This window comes from Suillus fuscotomentosus (assembly GCF_016647785.1).
Source record: "Suillus fuscotomentosus strain FC203 chromosome Unknown F5891scaffold_52, whole genome shotgun sequence".
Classification (NCBI taxonomy): Eukaryota; Fungi; Basidiomycota; class Agaricomycetes; order Boletales; family Suillaceae; genus Suillus; species Suillus fuscotomentosus.
Genome location: NW_024539564.1, coordinates 182,184 through 208,345, shown reverse-complemented (window position 1 = coordinate 208,345; position 26,162 = coordinate 182,184). Strand labels below are relative to the sequence as shown.

At 46.0% G+C, this 26,162-nt stretch overlaps 9 protein-coding genes across 9 annotated transcripts; 4 read left to right on the top strand and 5 right to left on the bottom strand.

Moving 5' to 3' along the window:
• Positions 1–545: 545 nt before the first annotated feature.
• Positions 546–1,264, bottom strand: F5891DRAFT_1192667 (uncharacterized protein; the record flags this gene model as incomplete). The annotated part of the gene is made up of 2 exons (XM_041367629.1): positions 546–669; positions 720–1,264. The coding sequence occupies 2 exons, from the start codon at positions 1,262–1,264 to the stop codon at positions 546–548; spliced, it is 669 nt and encodes a 222-aa protein (XP_041222349.1).
• Positions 1,265–3,278: 2,014 nt separating this feature from the next.
• On the bottom strand, positions 3,279–3,836 carry F5891DRAFT_1192666 (uncharacterized protein; the record flags this gene model as incomplete). Its single annotated transcript, XM_041367628.1, has 1 exon — positions 3,279–3,836. One exon carries the CDS (start codon positions 3,834–3,836, stop codon positions 3,279–3,281), a length of 558 nt encoding a protein of 185 aa, XP_041222348.1.
• An 899-nt stretch (positions 3,837–4,735) lies between these two features.
• Positions 4,736–5,059, top strand: F5891DRAFT_958172 (uncharacterized protein; the record flags this gene model as incomplete). The annotated part of the gene is made up of 1 exon (XM_041375546.1): positions 4,736–5,059. A coding segment is annotated over one exon (324 nt), but the record flags the coding sequence as incomplete, so codon positions are not given.
• A 1,813-nt stretch (positions 5,060–6,872) lies between these two features.
• F5891DRAFT_1192665 (uncharacterized protein) lies at positions 6,873–8,474 on the top strand (the record flags this gene model as incomplete). Its single annotated transcript, XM_041367627.1, has 1 exon — positions 6,873–8,474. One exon carries the CDS (start codon positions 6,873–6,875, stop codon positions 8,472–8,474), a length of 1,602 nt encoding a protein of 533 aa, XP_041222346.1.
• A 1,970-nt stretch (positions 8,475–10,444) lies between these two features.
• F5891DRAFT_1192664 (uncharacterized protein) lies at positions 10,445–12,237 on the bottom strand (the record flags this gene model as incomplete). Its single annotated transcript, XM_041367626.1, has 6 exons — positions 10,445–10,861; positions 10,928–11,032; positions 11,088–11,216; positions 11,279–11,539; positions 11,596–11,940; positions 12,016–12,237. 6 exons carry the CDS (start codon positions 12,235–12,237, stop codon positions 10,445–10,447), a joined length of 1,479 nt encoding a protein of 492 aa, XP_041222345.1.
• A 2,560-nt stretch (positions 12,238–14,797) lies between these two features.
• Positions 14,798–18,034, bottom strand: F5891DRAFT_1130156 (uncharacterized protein; the record flags this gene model as incomplete). The annotated part of the gene is made up of 13 exons (XM_041364489.1): positions 14,798–15,004; positions 15,065–15,225; positions 15,432–15,630; positions 15,682–15,879; positions 15,942–16,105; positions 16,172–16,272; positions 16,320–16,480; positions 16,534–16,741; positions 16,793–16,989; positions 17,047–17,226; positions 17,285–17,503; positions 17,558–17,872; positions 18,017–18,034. The coding sequence occupies 13 exons, from the start codon at positions 18,032–18,034 to the stop codon at positions 14,798–14,800; spliced, it is 2,328 nt and encodes a 775-aa protein (XP_041222344.1).
• A 1,638-nt stretch (positions 18,035–19,672) lies between these two features.
• Positions 19,673–21,170, top strand: F5891DRAFT_1280456 (WD40-repeat-containing domain protein; the record flags this gene model as incomplete). The annotated part of the gene is made up of 3 exons (XM_041370418.1): positions 19,673–20,449; positions 20,507–20,862; positions 20,920–21,170. The coding sequence occupies 3 exons, from the start codon at positions 19,673–19,675 to the stop codon at positions 20,969–20,971; spliced, it is 1,185 nt and encodes a 394-aa protein (XP_041222343.1). The 3' UTR covers positions 20,972–21,170.
• Positions 21,171–22,992: 1,822 nt separating this feature from the next.
• F5891DRAFT_1280455 (uncharacterized protein) lies at positions 22,993–24,007 on the top strand (the record flags this gene model as incomplete). Its single annotated transcript, XM_041370417.1, has 4 exons — positions 22,993–23,259; positions 23,312–23,711; positions 23,766–23,892; positions 23,946–24,007. 3 exons carry the CDS (start codon positions 22,993–22,995, stop codon positions 23,795–23,797), a joined length of 699 nt encoding a protein of 232 aa, XP_041222342.1. The 3' UTR covers positions 23,798–23,892; positions 23,946–24,007.
• Positions 24,008–24,168: 161 nt separating this feature from the next.
• F5891DRAFT_1052172 (ubiquitin-related domain-containing protein) lies at positions 24,169–25,491 on the bottom strand. The gene is made up of 6 exons (XM_041362521.1): positions 25,277–25,491; positions 25,110–25,222; positions 24,714–25,046; positions 24,375–24,653; positions 24,239–24,319; positions 24,169–24,215 (listed from the first exon to the last, which is right to left on the bottom strand). The coding sequence occupies exons 1-5, from the start codon at positions 25,378–25,380 to the stop codon at positions 24,294–24,296; spliced, it is 855 nt and encodes a 284-aa protein (XP_041222341.1). The 5' UTR covers positions 25,381–25,491; the 3' UTR covers positions 24,169–24,215; positions 24,239–24,293.
• Positions 25,492–26,162: the final 671 nt, after the last annotated feature.

Below are 26,162 nucleotides of genomic sequence, written 5' to 3'. Positions count from 1 at the left end.
TTTAGGAAATTTGCGACATAACATGTGGTAAAGCTGTTCGAAATGTTGTTAAAATAATTTTCGCACCTTGTATTGTCGACCAATTTAATACTTAACTATTTCATCTATCACGCGAGGTGTGTGACATGCATGTATTAAAAAATTTCAGAGTATCATATAGATCCTGTAGGTACAGTAGAAACCAGAGCTATTATGAGTATCAAATTGATTTATCTTGAATATGTTGCAAGTCACACCTCATAAAGACATGTTGTCCTATCTTGTATAGACATTGAGCTTAATAGGTTGTATGTACCTCTGGTCGAGACCAGTCCGACATAGACTCATACTGTACTTGGGGTAGCTAATAGCAACCAGCTTGCCAGCACCATGCCAATATCATGATTCTCATATGCATTTTGCGAGGCAATGAATCCGTGAAAAGCAGTCCAAAAAACATTGCATTATTAATGAGCTAGTCACAATCCTGATTATGGTGTTGAGATGAATGGTATGTAGAGAGCGTGCAAATGATATCAAGCAGAAACGAGCAGCTGGCATATTCACTACCAAAGTAGATCAGTCTGAATCTTTGTCTGCCACTGAGGATTGGCAATGGAAAGAAGTTTTGGGACACTTCTCTTCCCTGAAAATTTGGTGAGGTCCTGCTGGAAATATTCAACCAGGATGCTTCATAATAGTGAGTAACCATGTGCAGAGCGAAGTAGCAAGGATCTTACTTCCTGATGATATTCTCCGCCGGTGTTCCATCACCAAGTTCCTCTGCCTCAACCTTTCCCATTTTGCGAACACCCTCAAGTGAGGCATCCACGAACCTCCAAAACTTGCTTGATGTGAAAATGGTGCGCTTTCCGTTGCCCCCGAATCCCGAGTCATTGGGGTCAAGTTCATACTTCTCCTTCTCTGCCACACCAGACAGATCTCTCTCAGGCTCATCCTCATCACCATCTCCCGGGCCATCATGGTTGATATTAAGATCAGTTCCATCATCTTCAGCATTCACACCATTCATGCTACCTTCAACGCCTCCCATGCCGTCTGCGCCATTCTCATCAACTTGGCCACCACCTTTAACTATGGGGTCAGAGTCGAAGTCATCCAATCCAACATCGACGCTAAGTGCATCACCAACTTTGACATGAAGGTCTCGGTGGAGGGACAGAAGGAGGGATAGAGAATAAATATCCTGTAGAGGAATGGTCTTGTAGTTACCAGTGCCGATAAGAAAAATGTGTAGGCAGCACCGCTGCCAATAGAGTCTCATTGTTAAAACGGGCAGCCAGGAGTGAACAACACCATACCAAAAACGCGTATCTATTCCAATGCGATGCATCAACCTCTAGGCAACCATGAGCCAGTGATCTTGCGGTATTTATGATACTCGAGCATTTTATGATTGACGACATCAGCTGAATCAGTCTCAGCTTGGTGTTGTTCTGTAGAGTATTTTTTGCAACACTCACCTTAGCCTTTACATTACCATGAATGCACGAAAGTGCTTCACTGACAAGTGTCGATAATTGCGCGGTGAGCTCAATGTCTTCAAAGAGGAATCACAGGACCTTGAATATCTCACTGTTTTTCTTGATAAATTCCTGTCATTCTGATCAGTTGCTACTTTTGTACAGAAGGATATTGAAAGCACCATGACATGTTCAAGTGTGTCATTGACATATGCAGTGAGATTAGGTGATAACACACAAGCTGTGAGGCGGTTCTGAAGACCCAACTGTGTTATGCTTGATTAGTTTGAGGTCGGCAATAGATTGATACGGTCAGACACAAGTACCTTGAAATCTTTGGATTCTATTAGTTCCTTGATTTCTGCAAGGAGAGACTTCTGGTTCGCCGCACTAAATAACATTATGGTGGCCTTAAGATTGATGAGCATATAGGCAATTCCTCCAGTCTAAAGACACATCAGGGATGACTCATGATAGAATTGAGAGAAAACTTGCATCAATGAAGTCAACGAGATGATCCTTATCGACACCTCTCTCTTCAGCAACTTTCATTGCGTACAATTTGAGTCGCTTTGTGAGTCCAGGCGTAAACATTGATGGGTCATTACAGTCAGTGCTAGAGGATCTCTGGCGACACACACCAGCACTAATAGGCTCGTCCAGTGAGTCATTTGGTGAAGCACACTGGCGAGAGGGAACATCAGTTTGACCTGGAGAAGCATGATTGATAGTTATGGCATGGGAAAGTGGTGAGTGTGCATGACTGATGTGTCCTGCAGATCTGGACACTGAAGGAGGTTGAGAGTTATTCTGGGTACTAGAAATCGAACAGCTCCTGCCTTGAGGCACAGCGGTGGGTGGTGCTAACATGCCATTTGCTGAATGTGAGGCACATGTGCTTCTCAAATTTGAGTTGGACCGCACGGGATAGTGCTGGAGCATCATGATGTTGGGATGTGGATGCACTGCACAGGAGCAATTCACTGTTATGCTCGAGGTTGACTGACAAAGAGGCAAAGAAGTTCGGTGGCTGAATGAATTGAAACCTCGCTTCCTCTTCACTTGCGTCAATTTGGTCGTTACATCATATTTTCTTCACAAGACATTCTCAAGCCCATAGAAGCAGCAGCAATAGAGTATCAAAAAGAATATATTAAAGTGTGGGTGGAGAAAGGTGCTGGGAGGGAGATGATGGGAAGGAAGAGATAATCACTAAATATATTATCTGAGCGCCAACCAATCACACACTTGAATGCAAAGACCGTATTGGCAGGGTTACAATAGCCTCAGGTTTTGCAGCCACCAGACACCCAATCTAAAAAACTGCCAGACACCTAACTTAGACCACCAGGCACCTAACCTGATGGAACGACAACCGCCAGACACCAAACTTAGACCACCAGACACCAAACTTGATGGAACAACCGCCAGACATCTAACTTAGACTGCCAGGCACCTAACCTGAATGGTTTGAGGGTCTTTGTGTGCCTGTAAGTAGAAGTCACGCACTGATGGATTAGCGACTCCCTGATTGGCAATGAATTCTGTGTGTACCTTCAGAGTTCCTTAGACCACCAGGCACCTAACCTGAATGGTTTGAGGGTTTTTGTATGCCTGTAAGTAGAAATTGCGCACTGATGGATTAGCGATTCTCTGATCGGCAATGAATCCTGTGCCTACCTTCAGAGTTCCTTAGACTGCCAGACACCTAACCTGAATGGTTTGAGGGTCTTTGTATGCCTGTAAGTAGAAGTCGCGCACTGATGAATTAGCAACTCCCTGATCAGCAATGAATTCTGTGCGTACCTTCAGAGTTCACATTCCACCAGGATATGGTGCACCAAACTGAGGGTAGTAGTGCTGACTCTGCAGATATCGAGCCTGAGATTCTTGGAGAGGATAGCCTGAGTGAGGCTGTGGGAAGTGGCCTTCAACATTATGTGGCGGGTGGTGTGCTGGAGACATGAAGGGTTGAAATTGGTGTAATGGTGGGGCATGAGAAGAGCTGGAGGGTCCAGAGATAGAGCCAGTATGCCGGGGCTGTGGATGGTCAGAAGGAAAGCAAGGTGTCAAGGTCATATAGCGATTAGAGGCCTGCACTGCAGAAAGTGGATCCACTGGGGTGCCCTGCACGTTTTGTGTTTGCCGATGAGTTGGGTGAATATGATGAGCAGGTAGAGATGGCGGAGCATGGAATTGAGAGGGGAAATATGACTGTGGGGGAGGGCAATACAATAGGGGTGGTGATTGGTGGAGTGGAGGTGATGAATGTAAGGGCGGAAGAGAAGGAATTGGCAGAGGTGGAGGGAAAGAATGATGTGGAGGATGGGGTGGCTGGAGTGCCTGTGAGTAAACGTGTTGTGGAGGTCCCATTAGTGGTGTAAAGATGATTTGATGTTGCATCGATGCTTCTGAATTTTGCTGAGTAGGTGCTGTCTTCCTTTTTCCCTGCACACTCGAGCCACTTGCGTGTTACAAGTAACATCGGCTACATGGCCCCCCTATCATTTTTCCCCTTCATCCTCGCCCTTGTATGCCTCCGGCTCGTACTTCTCTACTGACTATCTGTTGACTGGATCCTCGGGACCGTTCCCATCCCTTGTCCCCCCCTTATTGCACCAACGTGTGCACATGCCCTCGGGCTATGACTTGTTCTGACTCGTGCCACCAATGTGGCTTCCCTTATCTTGTCTTATCTTTCCTCTGACTCATGCGTGCTGCGCATTGTATCACTTACCGTTGGCTTGTTCCAATGTTTCTCGGTCTCATTCTGCATTCGACTTCACATCACTAATCAGGCTCTGCTACCAGTGTACCTATACCCTTTCCGTTTCCCCTTTGCCCTTACCTACAGTACGGTAGCCTTGCCCTTAACCCTTTCCACTTAGTATAAGTAGTCGGTCACTCTGTACTAGATTCCCTAACTTGAATCTACTCAATCTTCCCTCGAACATACTTCCCTCTGAAGCCCCCTCAGCTTCAGTCTCTAGTATCTTTTCTTAGGTGCTCATCGCGCCTAAGTCTACCTCGATCGACTACTCATCGTTCAGACAAGACTGTCCTTACTTTGAGAACGTCAGTAACTTCGAAGACATCTGTCTTAGAAGTCATGTGACACGCACGTCTCTGATATCTGCCGACTCGTCGTCGCCAGTCTCAGTCACTACACCGGACCTTTCCGGTTACGTCACGAACGTTAGCGGACGACGCCCCTCTTAGGGCTCCGCATAACAGATCTATTTGAGTGCGTAACAAACAAGGCGCCGCACTATGATTGTGTGTTTGTGGACACAGATGCAGGTGTCGAAGGGATGAGGGGCATGGACATAGCCCGTGTCATGTGTTTTTTCTCTTTCATGTTCGAGGAAGATTTTTACTCATGCGCTGTGGTGCATTGGTTTGACAAAGTCAATGATGGACCCAATGAGGACACTGGGATGTGGATTGTTCAACCTTCATATGATGTTGGCCATTCATGGTCAGTCGGAATCATTCATGTTGAATCTATTTACCATGCTGCACATCTCATCCCAATCTATGGAACACATGCCATCCCGCAGGACCTCAAGCACTATGACTCATATGATGCTTTCTGAGCATTCTATGTAAACAAGTTTGCTGATCATCATGTGTTTGAGATCGCATCTTAGGTCGGTCTATTTGACTTGAGCTCATATAGTACTACTGACTCAAAAATCAACTAAGTACTCTTTTAACGTGATCAACATCCGCCACACCAAGCACCAACCCTGCACAGTCGTCGCAGTGTCAAGTTCACTTCTGCGAGGGCTCTAGGATCGCAACTTCACTTGTCTCTCCATAGCCATACACTCATTTAAGTCCATTTTGCTCACTTGGTGTGTGCGGCTGAGAAACTGGTGGGGGTGGAGCACTCTGACCTCTGGGGGTGCTGAGGGTGATATGAGTACCCGGGATAGGCATACGATACATACAGGCCTGGCTGTCCAGGTGTGATGCTCATCCCTTTCAAGGATTTCAGGGTGCGCAGGATACAGCTGTTTGCTGAAGTTGTTGGTGGTCAGGACGAGGAAGACACGGAGCTCAACAGATTGGGAATATCCACCATTGAGTTGCATGTGAAGCATTCAACCGATGAATGCAAGAGCAACACACGTAAGAGGAAACGCAAGAAGACTGCTAGCCCAGAAGGAAGATCCTGTGGTACACCAATCTCCTGAAGGTCTGCACAGCTGCATACTGTCGCATCCAGTGAGCCTTTGTGACGCCATATCAAAAGTTTTTGCTGCAATTTGGTTCCTGAATGTGCGCGCTTCGCTCTGGAACAAGGTCATGTGCACCTGGTGATGTTGCTTGCAACTGGAATACCATAATTTGCTGAAGTGGAAGGGAATGTGAGATATATTCTTGAACCCGTCCTCCACTCGATCTTATATTTCTTAGCTCAAACTTGATATCATGCCATTATCCGACTCACATGTCAACGAAGAGGATCCAGGTCTTAAAGCGGGACAAGCAACTCAAGGACATTTATGAGGACATTCGTGTTTGACGCACCGCTACATGAACAGGTAATTCAACAATTACGCTGCACCATGGATGCGCTCGAGCGATGCTCGGTTCTGGCAACTCAACAACCCTCTCAGCCTCCTCCAAAACCCCACCCTCACTCCTCCAGCTACACCCTCCCCAACCACCGCATCCCCCCCAACCGCTGCATGCTGCCACTGGCACTTCTGGCTGATCCATGATGATTGGCTGCCTTTGCCCTTGTCCCCAGTAGGTTTGTGGTGCCCTTATTGGCCGAAGTGGTACATATCGGCCTATTCTCTGTTGATTGCGAAAGTGATCAATGATCTACACAGCATGTAAGTTACCTACATTATTTTGAGGGCCCATCTGCAAAATGTTGATGGTGTTAAGATGTATATGTGAGTCGATAGTGTTTTAGTTTCGAGTTCAAGATACTCACTCGATAATCAGCATCTGCCGACAGTGTCTTTTTGGAACTCTGAATCTTACTAGTATACGACAGTATATACGCTCTTAGTAGTACTACTTATTGTGCTGAATTCACTTTTTTAAATTATCTAACTTGTGAGCTTGAGATTTGCTGGATTTACTTTTTCAAAAGTGTACTAAGTTGAAAAAGCAATATTTTTAGCTACCTATGCTAAAAATTAAGTGACATAAGCAGGGAAAGTAACCGGTCGTTTTACTGATGTATGGTGTGGATCACTTAGAGACCACTACTTAGGTGCAGTGGCCAAACTGACCTCCAGTGACCAAAAACTTAAACCCTAACCCTAAGCTCGTGACTGCGTGAGGATCCTCCAACACCACTCCTTCGATCTTAGTGCCCCATGGTTCATGTTACAGTAGAGACACATACACAGATGTTTGTGAATATAACCACCCTTACCAGTCTCAATGCCCACCTCTCACAAGAAGCTTGCTGCTGCCCGTGCAAGAGCAGCACAATGGCAAACTCAGTCTCTGACATCTGAACATAGCAATTCCACTCCCACCACCGAAAAACCATCTCCACTACTCCCAACACATGCTGTGGAGGCACCTGAAAGCTTCGACATTGAATTCTGTCCAATAGAGCTGGGCCTCGAATGTCTTTCTGACTGTGGTTATATGGGTGGTGTCAGCTGTTGGTCAGATGATGATATTATTGAGTACCAACCAGACACATTTTCGAAAAGTACTCTGTCAGACTGCGAAAGCCTCTGTGAGCTCGAGGGAGATGATTTGGAGTACAATTTAAGGCAACTCACAGCAAACACCAATTCAAAAGCCCTCGAGTTGACAGCAGATGAGGCTGACACATTGTTCAAGATCATTTTGAGGCCGACGACAAATGTGATTTGGAGGAAGGCGGAACATAATAGATTGCTGGGATACAATGGACTGTCAGATCATTCTCGGTGTTGGAGGGATAAGCTGGCCCAAGACCAAGCTGAACACCGAAAAAAGATGAAGACTTCATATGTGTCAATTCAAATAGCTTGCGACTTGAAAATGTGTTCTGATACATACCTGAGCAGAGACAATCCACAGGTTGCATTTATGCAGCAGTGGTGTGTACCCAAAGACTCGAACCATACACCCAAAGACTCAAACACTACGTCCGATGTTGAACGAAATACACATACACACAGTGCACTGGCAGTTGATTTTTCTGGTTACCTTTCCGACGAGTCCGAGGATAATTTTGACTCAGATACCGACAGTGAACACAAGGATGAATACAGAGTTACAGGAAGTAGTCGAGATGTAAGCAGCCACTTGCCTGCTGTTCCACTGCTCAAGCGGCGCAAGCTCGAGATCCCTTTTTGCATGGAGCGGAAAAATGCGAAGGAAAGGCATGCAGATGAGAGGCGTGTGGCATTGGAGGCAATTGAAAAGCTGTTGAAGTCGAAGAAAACAAACTTTGTTGGTGGTCCAGATGGTTTGCAAGCAAAACGAACACGTACCATTCAAAGCCATCTTGCTCTCATTGTGAAGAGAGGCCACTCTTCAATTGAAGCATCTGAACGTGCTGCTGAAAGTCATGGGTTCGCAACTGTCTGGGGCAGCCATCAACTGTGCAGCTGGACCCATAACTGGGTGACCAAACAGGAGCTCCCTCGTTCATTGACTGGTCATCATGCCAAGGTGTATTCATTGCTTGATGACCCAGCATTAGCTGCTGAGCTTCGCACTTATGTTCATTCGAACAAGTGGGCAATCAATCCTGAAAAGCTGGCAGAGTTCTCAAAGAGCAAGTTGATACCCTCAGAAGCAGAAAAATACCTTCACACCATTGTCAATGACGGGATGCCCCATGGATTGAAGCATTACATGGAACTGGAGTTGTTTCCTCAAATTCACCTCAAAATCGGACGTGGAATTTCACTTGTCACCGGTCACCGATGGTTGCATCGAGAAGGTTTTCGATACATGTCCCATCGAAAAGGCCTTTACTTTGATGGGACGACCGGCCTGATGTTGTCTCTTATCGTCAAGAGCATTTCTTGCCAATGATGAAGGAATATGAGCGGCGTCTGGTTTGCTATGTTGTCGGAGATGTTGAAACAGAGTTCAAGGACCCAAATTGCAATTTTGTGGAACGGCGGCTTGTTCTCTGTGCACATGATGAGATGACGGCACAATCAAATGACGCAACAGATAAATACTGGGTATTTGAAGATCAGTTCAAGTTGCGAAAGAAAGGGGTGGGCCGTGGCCTCCATCGCAGTGATGTAATCTGCTCCACAGTGGGACACCTGGTGGATGCAGGTGAATCATTGGAGTACAGCAAGAATCACGAGGGATACTGGAATGGTGAGATGTTCATTAAGCAGGTGGGGGCTTTTGTATTGCTTCGAGTGTTGATTCGAACTCAAATTCAATATGATTCAGCTCAACGAAAAAATAATCCCAACATTTGAGTGCATTCACGGGCCAGGATATCAAGCATTATTCCTGATTGATAACTCACAGGGGCACTCCGCATATGCTGAAGATGCATTGCTCGTTTCTCACATGAACATCAATCCTGTTACGCACTCAAATAGATCTGTTATGCGGAGCCCTAAGAGGGGCGTCGTCCGCTAACGTTCGTGACGTAACCGGAAAGGTCCAGTGTAGTGACTGAGACTGGCGACGACGAGTCGGCAGATATCAGAGACGCGCGTGTCACGTGACTTCTAAGACGGATGTCTTCAAAGTTACTGACGTTCTCAAAGTAAGGACAGTCTTGTCTGAACGATGAGTAGTCGATCGAGGTAGACTTAGGCGCGATGAGCACCTAAGAAAAGATACTAGAGACTGAAGCTGAGGGGGCTTCAGAGGGAAGTATGTTCGAGGGAAGATTGGGTAGATTCAAGTTAGGGAATCTAGTACAGAGTGACCGACTACTTATACTAAGTGGAAAGGGTTAAGGGCAAGGCTACCGTACTGTAGGTAAGGGCAAAGGGGAAACGGAAAGGGTATAGGTACACTGGTAGCAGAGCCTGATTAGTGATGTGAGGTTGAATGCGGAATGAGACCGAGAAACGTTGGAACGAGCCAACGGTAAATGATACAATGCGCAGCACGCATGAGTCAGAGGAAAGATAAGACAAGATAAGGGAAGCCACATTGGTGGCACGAGTCAGGACGAGTCATAGCCCGAAGGCACGTGCGCACGTTGGTGCGATAGGAGGGGGATGAGGGACGGGAACGGTCCCGAGGATCCGGTCAACAGATAGTCGGTAGAGAAGTACGAGCCGGAGGCATACGAGGGCGAGGATGAAGGGGAAAAATGATAGGGGGGCCATGTAGCCGATGTTACTTGTAACAAATCCAGCAGGGAAGCAGGCTCACATGCGAAATGGATGGTTCATGTGCGATGGCATCCAGGTCAAATAGGACATGGTGTTTCCTCTGGACCACCCACAATTCCCAAATGAACCCAAAGGAGTCAAGACTGTCCTTGTTGAACAAGGCCTCCATCAACCTTGGCTGCGTGGAAAATGTGCCTCCAAGTGCAATACTGATGCAACCCCTTGTTGCAACAAGCGGATCCTCGAGCTCCAGCCGGATTTTCAGCAGCAAAAGTCCCATATCCAGGAATCCATTGGAAAAAAAAATGTCAGAAATTTCCTATTCGGGATTCATGACCTTGCAACAGGTTGCAAGGATCCAATGACGAGCCTAGGTTCCAACATGTTACAATAAAAGAGCATTATGTTACAATTATGTCACAAGCTGGTTGCAAGCGTGCCTTTCAACGAAAGTTTCAACCCAATTAGTAATATTAGCCGTCGGCTGCAAGTCGGCTTCATTGTAGGTTGCAATCGAGATCCCAAGGCTTCCTAACTTTGTCTCAATAAATATTGTTCAGTTTGAAGTCAATTTGAACATCATTGAAACCAACAAATTGAGATTACAATGAGCACTAATCTGACTGCATAATACTACTGTAATACACTGCAACAGTAGTTCTAGTTCCTTCTCCGAGTTCATGTTTCTCACTGCTCTGCTGACAATGATATAGCCGCTAGCCCACCCCTCTTTCCCCTTCCATGGCCCTGTCGACCGGAGGATGAAGCTGCTGGTGGCAGCATTTCCACACTGTCAGGTACATCAGGAACTGGAGGGGTTTCATCAGCTGCGAGCGCAACTGGCGCAGGAGGGGTTACAGTGGCAGTAGTCTCGACAGCAGGGGTTATGGCTGGTGCTAGTGCAGTGAGGGGAAAGGCAGGTGGTGCAGCCAGAGCGAGTGTCGGTGAACTGGGGGGAACCAGAGAGACACGGTGACCATCAGTAGTCGGAGAGTCTGATTCTCGATCTTCGTGCCCTGCATTGGCGAGGGCCAAGCGCATTAGATTGGATGTCAAATCCTTGCCTTCAGCGTCTGAAGTTGCGATATTGGAAGATGATGTTGACTGCCAGACATGGTGATCGATTTGTCAGCAGATCGACAGAATGTGTGGCTCTTCCCAAAGCGTCACCCACAATTGTTTGTAGGCTGTGAACATTGCTGCATATGGTAGACGAGACTTTGTGCCAACTCCATCTTTGGTGAATGAAGTGTCGGGGGACAGAATGAAGATTAACTAAAGAAATGTTAGATACTGTGAATTGATTGTAGTGAAGGCTTCAAGAACTCACTGCGACCCAACCCCAGGCAAGAAGACCAGGGGTGCATGAAATGATGCCCCATTTTCGAGTGTTGCACTTGGCACGAGGCCATCCAGCAATATCTAGCGAATTTTTTCCAAACATTACGATCCTGATTGCCTAGGTGAATTGGACCAGACAGCATAAGAATAGATTCAGACAGTGATAAATAAAACAAGTACCTTTGAGAGCGGCTCCCAATTTCCGAAAACCGTGGACATCGTAGGGTCCCTTTCCTGCCTTGTAAAAAGGACAGGTGGGAACTTCGACAATGTTGAATGACTACCTGGACCAGTACCGAGCATCTTCTGGATTTCAGGGATTGTGTCCCAATTTGTAAAACCAATGTCGAAGTACGACAGATTGAGACTGAATATTCGACCTGCCATCACCCTTAACTTGCCGATTTCGCTCGAGCGACCACCTTGAAGTTGTTGTTCTAGCTGCAGTACATAATAATAATCATTGTTAGGTCACACAATATAATAGACTGATGTACCAACGATTGAAAATGCAAAGTCAGTACAAACCGATGGAGATGGTCTGGAAGAAGTGAGTATAGCTCAGTCACAAGACCGAGCTCTTCAGCACTTTTGCTGGCATAGCGACTCCCAGATATGATTGCAGGTGGAGGGTTCGGCACAGGGAGTTTGAGGATACAATGCTCAGGTGGGAACATCTCCGCAACAATTCTGTACTTGCAGGAAAAGGTCGAGAGCTCAACATCAAAAACTTTCAGCTCATCTGGGACTTGAGCGCTTGAATGCCAGCATTGATTAGACAACAAAGTCTTGTTCTTCTTGCCCAGAGTACAGTTATCGTTCTTGAGTGCCTGGTTTTCCAACTGCAAGTGCCAAACGATCTTAAGACATGAGAATCAGTATATTGAATAGTTGCAAGCATTACATGACTACAATACCTCAACGTCCCCATGCGACTGTTGCCTGTGGCTGTTGGAGACTGTTTCAGATGACTGACGACTAGCAGTTGATGAGATCCCCGCTGTAAGAGATGGAGAGTCCAAATCGTGGAAGTCCAATTCAGATGCATCAGATTGAATGACGTGACAGGGAGCCTGCTGGGGCATAATGTCAATGAGAGAGATACCTGCAGTGGGTTGAATTTCAGACTCAGTGGTCATAAAAAATACGATGGGGCAGACAACTTATAGGTGTGGCAGTCAACGGGCAATGTCGGAACAAAAGGAACACATGGTCGTACATGAGGTAGCTTGATATTGCAGTATAGCACCGATAATCAAACAAATTAGCCTCATGGCTTGATGGGAGGCAGAGAAAACGATGCAACTTACCTGTAGACACGGCGACATGAGTCATAGCTGCATTATGTTTATGTCGAGAGGTTGTAGCTGCCGTTCTGTGATCCTCGAAGTATCGTCAAACTGAGTCTTGTCGATGTAACAATTACAGTTACAGTGTCAATGAACAATGAAGTTGGTTGAATCTAGGTTGGAAGACTGATTGAAACCATGGACTTGGCAAAATGTCAGCATATTATTACATAATCATCTGATGTCATTGACATGCAGCACTCAGCATGTGGAGAGCTGTAATTAAGTGCAATGACACATCTAGAAGTCCTTTTCCAATGAGTTAGGTTTGATCGCGTGACTGACATTCACCTTTGAGTAGTCCGACACATGCTTTTTGAAGAGGGTTCTGCACCCAGATCCCACACATCAGATCGCTGATGGACCACTGAAAATTTGGATATGTGACTCACAGAATATGATCAATCTTGGCTCACTACACAACATCGATAGCGCACATAGGATTTTCGACCTCCTTGCGCCATCTCGGGTAACCAGGCCAAGCCGTTTGTCGAGCCAGACACTTGTCAACTTGGCATATGGTCATGTTCCCCTGTCTGTTTTGAAGGAGCTCATGGCAGATGGGCTTCATGAGGAGGTCCATCAGCTGACAGAATGGAGCAGACCGGACAGCATGCTTATGGTCTGGCGAGCTGTGGAGCAAGCCGGCCATGTTGTAACATCGAGGCTGTGGCAGCGCATTGCTGGCCAGGCATGAGCACTTGGTCTTGGCCAACTCCAACCCAACAAGGAGCCTGCTGCTGGGACTGATGATTGTGATGATGTTGCAGTGAACCCATTGTTGCATGACTCGGCTAATCAGGGATGTAATCCTTACAGCGGTGAACCACTGACTCTACACGAGATGGTCCTTGAACTACTGCAGGCCGGTTTTCATCCTCTTAAGCTTGACCAAATTTTTTCCAAACTTGAGTACGGCCTTGTTCGATGAATCCTCAATGGCAACAGCCCGAGGATGGTGTGGACGACATTTGAGGTGGCTAAAGAGCAAGCAGGCAAATCAGTGTGCGTACCCTCATCATGGTTGATGCACTCGTTGGAGAACATAAGGCCAGGTAGTCTCCATGGCATCAAAGAGGTATTCGGGGTGGGTGGAATCCTTGATGTAAGTGTCGATGGGGAGAAAGTGGGTTTGAAAGTGATGGCAGGCTCAGAAAGTTGAGGGATACCATCAATCCAGGCTTGTTGCGGCGTTGGACCAGTTGTTGTGCCGTCCTGGGTGCCTAAGCAACAGATTTGAGGCTACCTGCTACGGAGAGCCAATGACCAATATTATGGGAATCTTCTGGATCGTCAGCTGCAGAAAGCCAATGACCAATACTGTGCAAATCTTCTAGAAGCATGCAAGCTTCCGAACACACGATGAGATGCCTGCAAGAATGTCCATAGTACATTTACCATATCTAAAAAGTTAAGTTGAAGATTTATTCGCAAATGAAATTAAGTCACTGACTTTCAGGTGGGTCAATTTCACCAACAAACTTCTTGCAAAGCTCTTCAAGCTTGTCCTCGACACTTGCGATCATTGATCAAAACAGGAAGGGTGTCCATTCAGATGGCTTGGTTGGCGAGACTAGTGAGGTAATACTTGCCAGGGCTGTAGCAGCCTAATTATTCAGGACATGTTAGCTAGGACAACATAGATTAAGTTAAGAATGTGCAAACCTTCTTGCTTGGTGTTGGAGCAGGTGATGATACATGAACTGGTGCAAGAGTAGAAGCAGCGGTAAGTGGCATTACTATCTCTAAATGTCAGTTCAACGGGGAGGCTGCCGCTGAGGCATGCCACAGAGGCTTCTTGTGCTATCACAAATATATTGGTGCTTAGCATTGCACTTATGATAGTATGGTCTCCATCTGAATCCACACCCTTGCCCACTCTCATGAACCTTCGCCCAGTTCTGAATCCAACCCATGTATACATCTTTGAAATGACCGAGGGCGATCCTATCTGTGGAGGCCATTCCCCCAAATAGCCAGATTGCCTTGACCTGCTGCGCCTCCAAGGTGTACAGCTGGCGAAAAACTGCTCCACCTCTCAAACAGTTGTCACAACCTTTTGGGCAAAGGTGGGAATCAAAACACTTGTTGAAATGTGCAAGGATTAATGACCATTGGCAGTCAGCCTCTGAATCATAGTGGCAGTAATGGGCCGTCGCTGAGAGGTCTTCCAGTTGTCGCTTTTTCTCCTCTGGAGTCCGAGCTGGTCCTTTGTCATTGCGGCAGGTGAGAGGGAGTGTGGTGCACAGGATAATGATCGTTGTTGAAGGGGAAGCTAATAACTCGCTGCTTTAGTGTAGGACAATGCAGTCAAACAAAGGTCAAGGTGAACAAATCAGTCACAAGTAACCTAATAACCAGCTGTAGTACTATTAGTACAAATTTCCTTTATGCGAAGGAACATATCTGTATCGAGAGTGTCAACAACCAAAGCCTCATTGGGTCTGCTACTGTCTTCCACCAATACACAACCACGGATGATGGATTGCACTGAAAAGAATTCCACAGAGACTCGAGGCTTTGCCTTAACTCGCCAGAAGTCAAAATCTTTGTCCTCCTGTGGACAAGCACCAACAGGTTGATCATATGGGAGAGTGAGCACGATAGGGTATTAGACATCTCCGACCATGCAGGTAAAGACCATCAATAATTGTGCGAAGATGACGCTAGCTTCTGTCTGCAGGATGACGAAATCATATTGAGGCAATCCGTGAAACATTGAACTGCATCGGAGATAATCGGCAGATACATGCCAGTCAACGAGTGATTCATAGTTGACTTTAAGAAATCAGTACTTAGTGATCTGTTAATGATTCCGATAAGTTACTAATAATGTGCTTTGCAATGTTGACACACCGTGTCATCAGCAGCGAGTTGGATTCAGCTCCCATTGGGAAATGGTATATTATTGGCATTGAATGTATGGTTCAAAAATTTGTTCAGCTTGATCCAAAATCAAATGAAGGCCGGATTGCCTGTCTTACTGGCTTCGACATCTGCAAATGACTGCATTGCCTGCAGTGAGCCAAGACTGAAATGTAGCCCATCTGTCATCGGTTCAGTCTCTGAATCAATCTTGGGCAGATCTGACACGTCGAGTAGGCTGAGTTTTTGCGCATCAAGACAGCTCAACTTGCCGCAAATGTATTCTGCGATAAGGCTGTCATGGTTATATCGGAGAATCTTCAAATTCCATCAGCACTTAATATACACTGTTGTAATAGTAATGCTTACCTGCTCAGTGAAGTTCTTGAAGTTTGTACGATCCTGATAAGCATCCTTCAGTGGGCCATGCATTTTTTCATTCAGTTTTGTGTTATAGTTTTGGGTGACACCTTTTGCCTCAATATTGTCAAAGAGATGTGCAGAAAGATGTTTCTTCGGGAAATTCCACGACTTGTCAATTAAGTCTAACGTGTCTTTGATGTATTTCTGACTCGCAATAGTTGAATCAATGTGTTGCTGGTTGAGAATATAATATATGAAGAACATACATCCATCAATTGAGTCAAATTTTCGAGAGCTTTTCGGCCATCTTTGATAGTGTCTTCAGTATGGACGTCTAATGAAGCATATGTGTTGAATTCCACATAGCTACAAATACAACGGAGCAGAAGATAAGCCTCTGAATCCTGATCTTGACGAAATACATTATGAGCTGCAAAGACAATAAGCTACATTTGTTTAATTAAGTTAATGGTGGATAGTCTACTACTAGAGTAACTTTCCTTTGACATATCTTCATACTTCATTCCATCAGAAAAAGATATCGATGTAACCTGGTCAAAATGATTGAGATTTCGCCAGCATGGAAATGAGTGAAAGCTGGAAATCTAAATTAGCATCTGTAAAACATAGACAAACCTAAGCACGAGCTATCAATCTGCACAGCAGCTTGTCGACCTGAACTTTCGATCCACTTTTGCAGTTCAGCCCACAGGTGATCACTGAAAAGGCCACCATCATTAAAGTGGAGTTTGTCATTTGAGAGAGCCCGATGAACATCAGTATTCTCCATGGTATCAAATGAATTCTAAGTATGACAATTTAAACATTAATAGAGTCAGAAACAAAACAAAGACTTACATCAACATCACGAAGGCTCTCGGAGCTCAGTATTTGTTCTCGCACTTCCAAGGTTGTAGACTCTCGGGCCTGAACACGTAATGCCTTCGCACCTGCAGATGTGCAAAGAGGATAAATATTAGATGTCTTAGAAAGCTCATCACGAGGCACAAGACATATAGGGCAAGGGAATTTTCCCATCAGACCACGAATCAATGCCATCACAGACCTGTAAGAGTGTCAAAGATGTTACCGAGGGAGCATTAATATTGACACAAACTGTTCTTCGTAGTCTGCAGAGAGTATGAGTATGATCAGATAGAAGATATGAATGATGTCATCCCAGCATTTAACAGCAGATCCAAACTTCGACAGTGGTGCAAGGCAGGCAAGGATCTTCAGAAATGATTGATGCCATACTGCATTTTTGAAGTTGACATATACCAGCTTTCCAGAGCGCTTCTTGTCCTCCTTCACCTGTCAAAGTACTGTTAGTTGATAATATTCAGTCATTGAGTGAAGGACAGAATTAACAATTGGTAGCCATCCCACTACATGTCCACCACCCAAGCCTTCTCCATTATGAATGGCAACAGGAAGGTTAGCACACCGAGCAACAACAGGATAACCTTTCACCCGACCAAATGACGACAATTTGGCTTTATCTGCATAAAGAATGAAGGCGAGAGGCTTGGCATCTGATGGTATTTTTGACTATAACAATGCTACATTAATACATGGTGCAGACCCATAAAACAATAGTGTCACGTACTTGATACTCCCAGAATGTGTTGGCTGTCCAAGGCTCATGAATGAACTGAACGAACTTGTCACTGTTAAACTTCGAAAGCCGTTCAGCATCAAAGACAAAATGCGGACCAACTTGGGGATCCTGAAGGAGATCCACAGCCCAGTCCCATATTGAGCGATGGAATAGTTGAAATGTCTTATCATCACCTTGAAATGGCACAACTACCTCTTCCTTTACAAACTGTTATCGCAAAAGCCTTAGATTAGTTTACACTTAGAGAAATTGAATACAGACAGGTGTCAATTTAAACGAAGCCATGTCCCATGTATCTCGTACATCTTTGCGATTCCGAAGCGTGAACTGTTCAGACTTGGTGTGACGAATGAGGTCAAAAAGCTGGTCTGTCTGCTGGTGAGTGAGTGCTGCTTCAAGAACAAGCTCCGCAACTTCGAAGTCGATCCGAGTTTGGAATGGGTACCACGGCTCAGGTTCAACTGGTGGAACTACTGTGGGGGCGCCAAGACCATGTCCATAATCCTCAAACTGAAAAACCTGTGTTGGGCGCTGACTATTGGGATGATACTGCACTTGGATGTCATCCTCCTCAAACTGGGGTCGAGGTGATGCCGTTCTAGATTCGGGTGGTGAAGAACCTGAAAGGAATGTTGTGAGCTGAATGGATGGAGAAGGCAGAGAGAATAAATGTACTATTCATCTGTCCGATGTCAGGATCATTAGGATAGTCTATTTGACCATCAATATCGAAGGCATCATTGTCCTGTGAATGATGATAGGCAGCGGCTTGAATGAAAAGCCCAAAACAAGTCACAAATGGCAATCAATTCAAGGCTGTGAGCTAGATATTAGTGAAAACGTACGAAGAGCTGAGCTGGATGGTTGGTCGCCAACAAACACAGGTCCAGACCCTATTTGCGCATTATGTTCTCTCTCTATGAATTGATTTAAATTGATTCAGATGCAACATCAATTGACAGATTGATATTATGTTGTACCTCGGTGAATCTCTCTAGCAAGTTCAACATCCTCTCTCCTCTGTTCAGATCGCTTTCAGCATGCGTTTTCGTGCATCCGGAGACCTTGTCGATGGTAGGATGCACCACAAATTGAACACAGGCGATACTTATCTGGAGGCATATGATGATGAAAGTTGTGGTGTTCTGTCATAATACTGATGCAAGTGTTAGATTCAGACTTCAAGATGATACTGACATACCAGTAAGATGTAGAAAAACAATTGGGGGGCGCAGTTGATAGAGGGAGGAAGTGTTGACTGGATCGGACAGTGCTGCAGTGCATGCTGCAGAAGACGTATTGATTCAAAAGTACATAATCAGTGTCAACAAGGTTGTGACCTGGTATCAATAATGTGACTCACCTTGAATAATCCAACTTTCGCTATCAATATCACAACTTCGGTAGAAATATTCCTATTGAGTATCAATAATGGAACATCGGTACAAAATCTCAACTCGGTATCAATACAGTTGGTACCGAGACTCAAAGATACCCTATTGCAACCGACTTAGGAAATTTCCGACAAAGCTGGGCATCTCTGCATTTTTCTGCCGAAGTTCCACTGCAAACTCAATTTCATTGAATATTTCTGGGGGAAGGTCAAGAAATATCTCCAAGACAACTGTGACGGCACTTTTGAGACATTGAAAAAGAATATGCCCTTGGCAATGCAGTCTGTGCAGCTCAGTACGATCCGACTGTGGGAGCATTGCATGCACTGCTGGATGGAGGCATATCAGACAGGCCTGGAGATGAAAGATGCTCAATTTCAGGTCAAACAATTTAGTTCTACTAAGTATAAGTCACATAGACGTGTTCCTGAGATGGTGGCATGTACTTTCGACTGATGGGGGGTCATAGTTCTACATGTGGCCAAATCGGCATCTTGATGAAAATTTTTCTCACTCAAATTTGATCCAATCGAAAATCCCTCTTGTAGTTTTACTCTACTCATCAAAAGGATCATTTCTACAAGAGTATATAAACATCCGATTTTTTTTGAAGGGGGTGGGAACTTTGCACAAAAGTAGTGGTGTCTAAGTGATCGGCACCATAGTAAGGGTCACGGACAAGTTTGTCTATTACTAATTCTAGTCTCTTTTTGTCATCCGAAGGGTTTTCCTGATGAGTGATTTACCCCAGATTCTCATTCACTCTACCAACGACCACATGGAGCCATCCTTATCCCCAATTAAATCATTCAGAGGCCATACTAATTGGTTAGGCAGACTAGTGTTCTCGAAACAAAGGAATGAACTCAAAGTTATAAGCACCTCCTTGGATCAGACTGTTCGGATTTGGGACGTGGAAACAGGAAAGCAGGAAAGCTCGCTGGAGCAACACACTAGTATAACTTGTGGACTGGCTGTATCAATGGATGGGAGAAGAATTGCGAGTGGGGCGCAAGATGGCAAGATCATCATATGGGACGCAGATACGAAGGAGATCATCATTTGTCTGTCGCATCACACAAACTTGGTCACTTGCATACGGTTCTCACCTGACGAGAAAAGAATCGCCTCCGCTTCAGAGGACGGTACACTAAACATCTGGGATGTAGAAACAGGGGAACTTGTATTCGACATCGATGATCACCAAGGCCCAGTAGGGACAGTGGCCTATTCTCCCAATGGAACCAAGATTGCAAGTGGGTCGCTTGATTGCACGGTTCGCATTTGGAACGCAACGACTGGCAGGCAGCAAAACCAACCACTAATCCACGATAGCCATGTGTTATCAATGGTTTGGTCTGCAGACAGTCGTCGTCTCATTTCTGCCTGTACTGATGGCCACATCTACTTCTGGAGTGCACCGACTGGTGCCCAGCTCGGATCCCCACTGCATGCACATTCCGACGCCATTGTCTCATTGGAAATCTCCCCTGACGGCGAGCTGATAGCTAGCGCGTCCGCTGATAGCACTGCTAGGCTGTGGAGCACGGCGACCCACAAACCTTTCGGTCGTGTGCTCCAGCATGCCAAAAGGGTATCTGCAATAGCCTTCTCTCCAAACGGCCAGCTTGTTGCCACAGGCGGCCGGGAAAACATAATATTTCTGTGGGATATATCAGAGGAGTCTGCATTGATGATGAATGTAGTGTCAGCCTCATCCGTTTCCCCAGCGTCTAATATCATAAGCTATATGGACCAGGTAACAACTTTAGGTCTTGTCTGAATAGCAGTATATCTGATATCAATGTATTTTAAGCCGCCAGCAAGCTCCGATTTTCTTTCAGCCTCTTCTGCACCAGCACCGGACGAAGTACAGGATGTAACCGAGTTGCATGAAATTCCTTCTCCAGTCCGCACCTCTTCTCCAGTTGAGCTTCCGGACGGAATTCAAGCTCTTCCAGAAACTACCAACTCGCGCAATGCAGAACCATCCCTTTCTCCATTTTTGTCTTTTGAAAGTTCTTTGCATCCTCAAATAGCCACTACCTCGGCTTCCGCTCCAGTCCTGGCGTCACATCCGAAATCATTTTGGAAGCGTTTTCTTATGTTCAATAGGTCTGCATCGTCTGTAGACTCCAAGCGGTGGAAATTCCCGCGCATCGGTAGTATCATGTACGCAACCCTTCACTCTCTGCTGAACTATGGATATGTTCTGAATTTGATTCCTAGGCAGCGCAAGCATCGGAATGTGGAATCTCAAGCAGTTGCCAATGATGCCTAGCACCAATAGGTCTACGACTTCGGTTTTTATGTATTGTCTGGTATTGTCTTAGTATCATATGATACTCTTTTGGTTAGCTGTCACCCTTGCCCCTCGTTCTATGTGTTGTCCCTCCCCTGCCTATGTAGTCTGGTTGCAACACCTACGTCCTCGACTGCTATCAGACGTGCGTTCGCGGTCACAAGTGTCCACGGGAAATCACATGATACGAAGTAGACGCAGCTATGCATGGGAAGAGATCAAACAGTCGACCGTCAAACTCGCTCACCCGACCGTTTCCCTATACACGTACGCCGTTACTTGCGAATAGGAACCTTTGGTTTGTTTCGTCAAAGATCCCCGGGAAACACCTCTTTTTGGAAGTTGACCGCTTGGAAAGTTTCGCCGAGCCTGCGGCTCCTTACACATCATATTTAGGAGAGCTGATCATCTATTCATTTATATTACGCTTTGAAAATCCACGGTCTTGTCCTATCATTCGTTGTCTGATTCGTTCAGTGTTTCCCGCCGTAACCCCGGCGGGTTTCCAGCGACAAGCCTATTCTTCATTCTCTCTACTTCTGCCAATCGCTACGACATACGACCCGCTCGCATAATTTATCCCACCCTCCCAACGATCATAGGTTAGAATTATACTTCTCAGATTTCGTCTCATCCAATATTGGATTATATTGCACATGCACGAACCCTCCCTGATCATGTCATATTCATCAGGCAAACGTAATTCACTACAGAGTGCTACAGAGCGCTCTGTAGCACTCCGTAGCACGATCCAACCCGCTGATGTTGTATATCAGTATTCAGTCATTCAAACAGCCCACATGTCGAGTTTCCCCCTCACACCCAGCGGCAATCTCGCCAGCGCCCGAACCGAGCTACCGCTCGGTCCCAGCCCAACCATTGTTTGCCTGATCCTAACGTTGCTCTGCGATAAACGAAGCTGGACGCTGATGACGGTCAAACTGAGTGGTCAGGTAGGTCCCACCAGCTAGCCATTCACAATTGGTCCACAGGCTATCTATTTCACTGTGTAATCTCAAACTGGTACTGGCAGAGATTGTGGGATTAATTCGTTGGCACCATCGCCGCGCAAAGTAGTGTCCGTCACTGACATAAAGCACAGTTTGTAACAGGCAGTGCGATGAGAGTTCGTTTCTCAAGTTGACGTAAAATTGACGCTTTAATGTTATGCATCTTTTGCTATTGCCGTAGTGAGATGTCACGGTTAACTTGGGCTAGGGCAGCCCATCAGCTCCGAGTCCGAGTCGTATGGTGGCGGCACAGCAACGCTCGCGAAGCCGCGAAATCGAGATTGAAAAAAAATGTCATGATCTATGTACTAGTAAGAACATGCAGCAACTTACCTGTTTCCATGTGCAGTATGTACTACTGGTAGTACGGTACCAAATGAACAACACCATTGTGATGAAGTGCATCACGGAAGGGAAGTTCCGAACCGACCGCAACACGCTACCGTGACGGCACAGCAAATGGCAAGTCGCTAGAAGGCTGTGAACCTTATAGTGGCCTTGAGCTCCTGCCTCGTGCAACTTGAACTCCTTCCATATTCAACTAATCTATGGATATACAGGACCCTAAAAGTTTGCAAATTTGAACGTTTGAACCCTTGGCTCGGATCAAAAGAATTTGAACACAACTGCCAGAAGACTACTACTAGTAGCGGCCGCCTGACTACTCGGAGGGTACTAGGGTTCCAGTATCACGAAGGAACTTCGTTCTTATCCAAATCTTATTTATGCCCTGCCTAGCTAGTACTCGCAGCAGGTGTGGGTATGTACATGTGCTACATGCATGTGTGTGTATCGTGTAGTAAGTAATACTACTCGTTTAGTAGTAGGTGCCTCCTTTGACTAATATTTAAATGAGTCATAGCTACATGCACGTAGAAGTACTCGAGCAATCGGGTCAATGTGCTGAACTTCATTAGCTAAAAAAACGACTCAGACTCCTTTCTTACTTCGTCTAGTATAAAGTCGCTGACGCGCGTGACATTGACTCAGATGTCATTCGAGTTACGTTCCGAGCTGATAGCCCGCTTCCCCATCGTTCGATACGTCCCCATACCTGACGTTGGGTACTATGATTTGACATCTTTCCCCGAACCGTTGGGCGAGTCACCTGTGCAGACTGTTTACCTCGAGGCGCATAATGCACGATGTGACATTTGTTTGGTGGATTTTGACCCACCTCCGAGCAAAAGTTTGCATACCGTCGCCGAGATCGAGTCTGATCCTCTTATACAGCTTCCATGTTCTCACGTATTCCATGTAAGTCAGCCGGATCCATAGAGAACGAGTTCTGAATATTCGTTTCCTGCAGAAAGGCTGTATTGGTAACTGGCTTCTTGGAACATCGCAATCCACGTGTCCTTCATGCCGCGCAAACGTCATTCAAATGGAACGTAGTGGTATTCGGAATTACAGCAATCGGTCTGTGCCGACATCCAAAAGCCCCGAAACTCCCATGAAGCAATCTATGGGCAGATTATCACCGTCACCATCCCTAACCAGCCACAATAGTCATTCACATGTGTCGAAACGCCCCACAATGATTCCTATGGAGCAATCTGCAGGCAGACCGTCACCGTCACCCTCCCAGACCATCCACAATAGTCATTCACATGACTCATTGCCGTTCCCACCTGTTTGGCCAACAGCCTCAAGCCAAAGCTCTTTGCGCCCAACTCGGAGAAGGCCGAAGCGCCAATTTTTTGCCAAAGGTGAGGCAAAAACCTTTATTTCAGCCATTCCGTGTTGCCTCAACTTCTTGACAGCATTTTCAAGTATTCGTAGACTCTTTCCGTAAAGAGGGCGAAGTGGCTATGTGTATATTAGAATAGTTCTAGGCATTCGTATCATGTAATCTTGTATGTCATCATTAGTCTTCAGATATCCTCTACTGTCAGTGTGAACGAGACTTGAGTGCTTTCGACTATTGCTGACAGTCCCTTTAGCACCGTACTACAACATCATATTGCTAAACGCGTATACATATACAACCAAAAAAGTTACCTCAATTCACATCTCGTCACCGTGACTTCCCTCTGGCCGGGTCAGGTTCTTCGCATGATCAGAGAATGAGCATTACCGGCAAGGATTTTCTTGAAAATCGAGAACTGAGACCATAATACTTGATATTCTTGGTCGTTCAATTTTACCTTGTTACAGCAGCGTCAAATACCTGAGTGCTTACATGGCCATGGCATAATCATACACTACACATCTGCATCATCAGTGTCTGCATATCGTACAAGAGGATCAATTGGAAACCAAAACATAATACTGCACGTCGATCTTTTGCCTCACAATCCTCCCCGTAAACGAAGTACTGAACAGACTGGGTTAACGAAGACCAAAAAATCTTGGCGAACCCATTTACTCACCAAGATGCAACGTGCTCTCCTTCGAAATATTGTAGTCCGCTAAAATCCTATCGGGCACGAGTTGTTTCCCACCGAATAGGATGCGCTGCTCAGAAGGTGGAATGTCCGTCCTCTCTTGGATCTTCTTCATCAGATTTTCTACCGTGTCCGTCGGCGAGATCATCAGGGCCATCGTCTTGCCATTCAGATTCTTGACAAATATCTGCACCTCTGATTCTTGTCCTCGTCTTCGTCTTTGAGGCTCCGTCTTCACAGCGATCTTAAGGCCAGGTGGAATAGCTACAGACATTCCAATTGATCATAAGGTCGACAGGGCTGGAGACAGGCAGAGAAGCGTACACAGCTGCATTACGCTCCCATTTGCGACACCATAATCTTCAAGGGTACCGTCGTCTTGGAGAACTCTCCCGGAAAACAGCAAACGCTGATGTTCAGTGTCCACTTCAATACTCTCCGATATTTTCTGTTTGAGGAACAAAACGGAGCTGCTGGGTGGCGCAAAGATATCAAGTTTTTGGTCATGTATCGTTCGGATTGAGATCATGATCTGTCCTGGAAGCGTCATACTGATTGTATCCCTTTCTATCTGACGAGGAGCGACTCTGTCGTCCGATTCCTGAGGGGTGGGCAATGGACATGGCTGTGGAAGCATTCCTCCCCTCAGGCGAAAGTCTGAAACATGAGTAATGATACTGTTAGACAAGAACCTTTTGTTAGATCCGATCCTGGGCTCACCAAAGCTCAGCGTGCACCCGTTGGAGACATTCGCACTCGCAAACGTTGCGCGATCAGGCAGATCGTGGCCAGCAAAGGTCAACCGCACATCTGCAGTATTGAAATCCGACGAGCTTCATATCCATGGAACAATGAGACAGAGAAGGAAATTATCAACAGAGACTTGCCTGGTGATCCCCAGAATCCTGCTCTTGAGAGAATTAGCAGTATCCTGCGGGGACAACTCAACAGTGAAGGTCGTGCCGAAAGGGTTGTTTACGAAAAGCTGCATTAGATGAGGACACTGCTCTGGCGCACAGCAGACCCGTTGAACACACACAAAATACCGAAAAGCAAGTTACCCAGAGTCCAATTGTGTGTTTGCCTTTATAGGGGCCGCAAAGCACCACTGCATGAAAAATTCAAATGCAAGTTGCCTAAAGTTCAAGACCTCATGGCACCCTCACTGCTTCAAAGAATTCCAGGATGACTGATGCGGCAGGAATGAAAGTTTAATTTCCACTGCCGCGTGCATGCCCTAAGCCCTAGAGTCTTATTGGACCCTGACGGGAACAATGGGCGTCATTGGAACGCGCGCTTTCAGCATGTCCACAGCACGTTGATGCCGGTGCTTGATCTGCCGAGAAGGGGCATGTCAAGTTTGAACTTACACATTCCATTATGTCAGAGGTTCGAGTAGGCCGCGTCACTACATAAGGATGTATCAGTCGAAGAATGTTCGACATCTTGCCTTGGTTGTGAATCTTGTGATCATGTTACAAAACGAAGATAACCATGATACCTTCAAGTTCACGGCACGAGCCAACGAAATGCTGCAAAAATCCACTGACATCGCCGTCAAATTGCATCAGAACGAAGGTTAGTCAAGGTTCACCTTGGGGGCATTGTCTTATCCTGGCTCTCCATAGTCACGCCCATGCACATGATGCTCGTTGCCCTATGCGGGGTTTCTGTTGACGTAGACCATTTGGATCAATTCTCGCCGGTGCAGCCTTCTCACCTATGGGGCGTCTTAAAAGAACTCGAGATTGAGCCTGTGAGATATCCCATTCG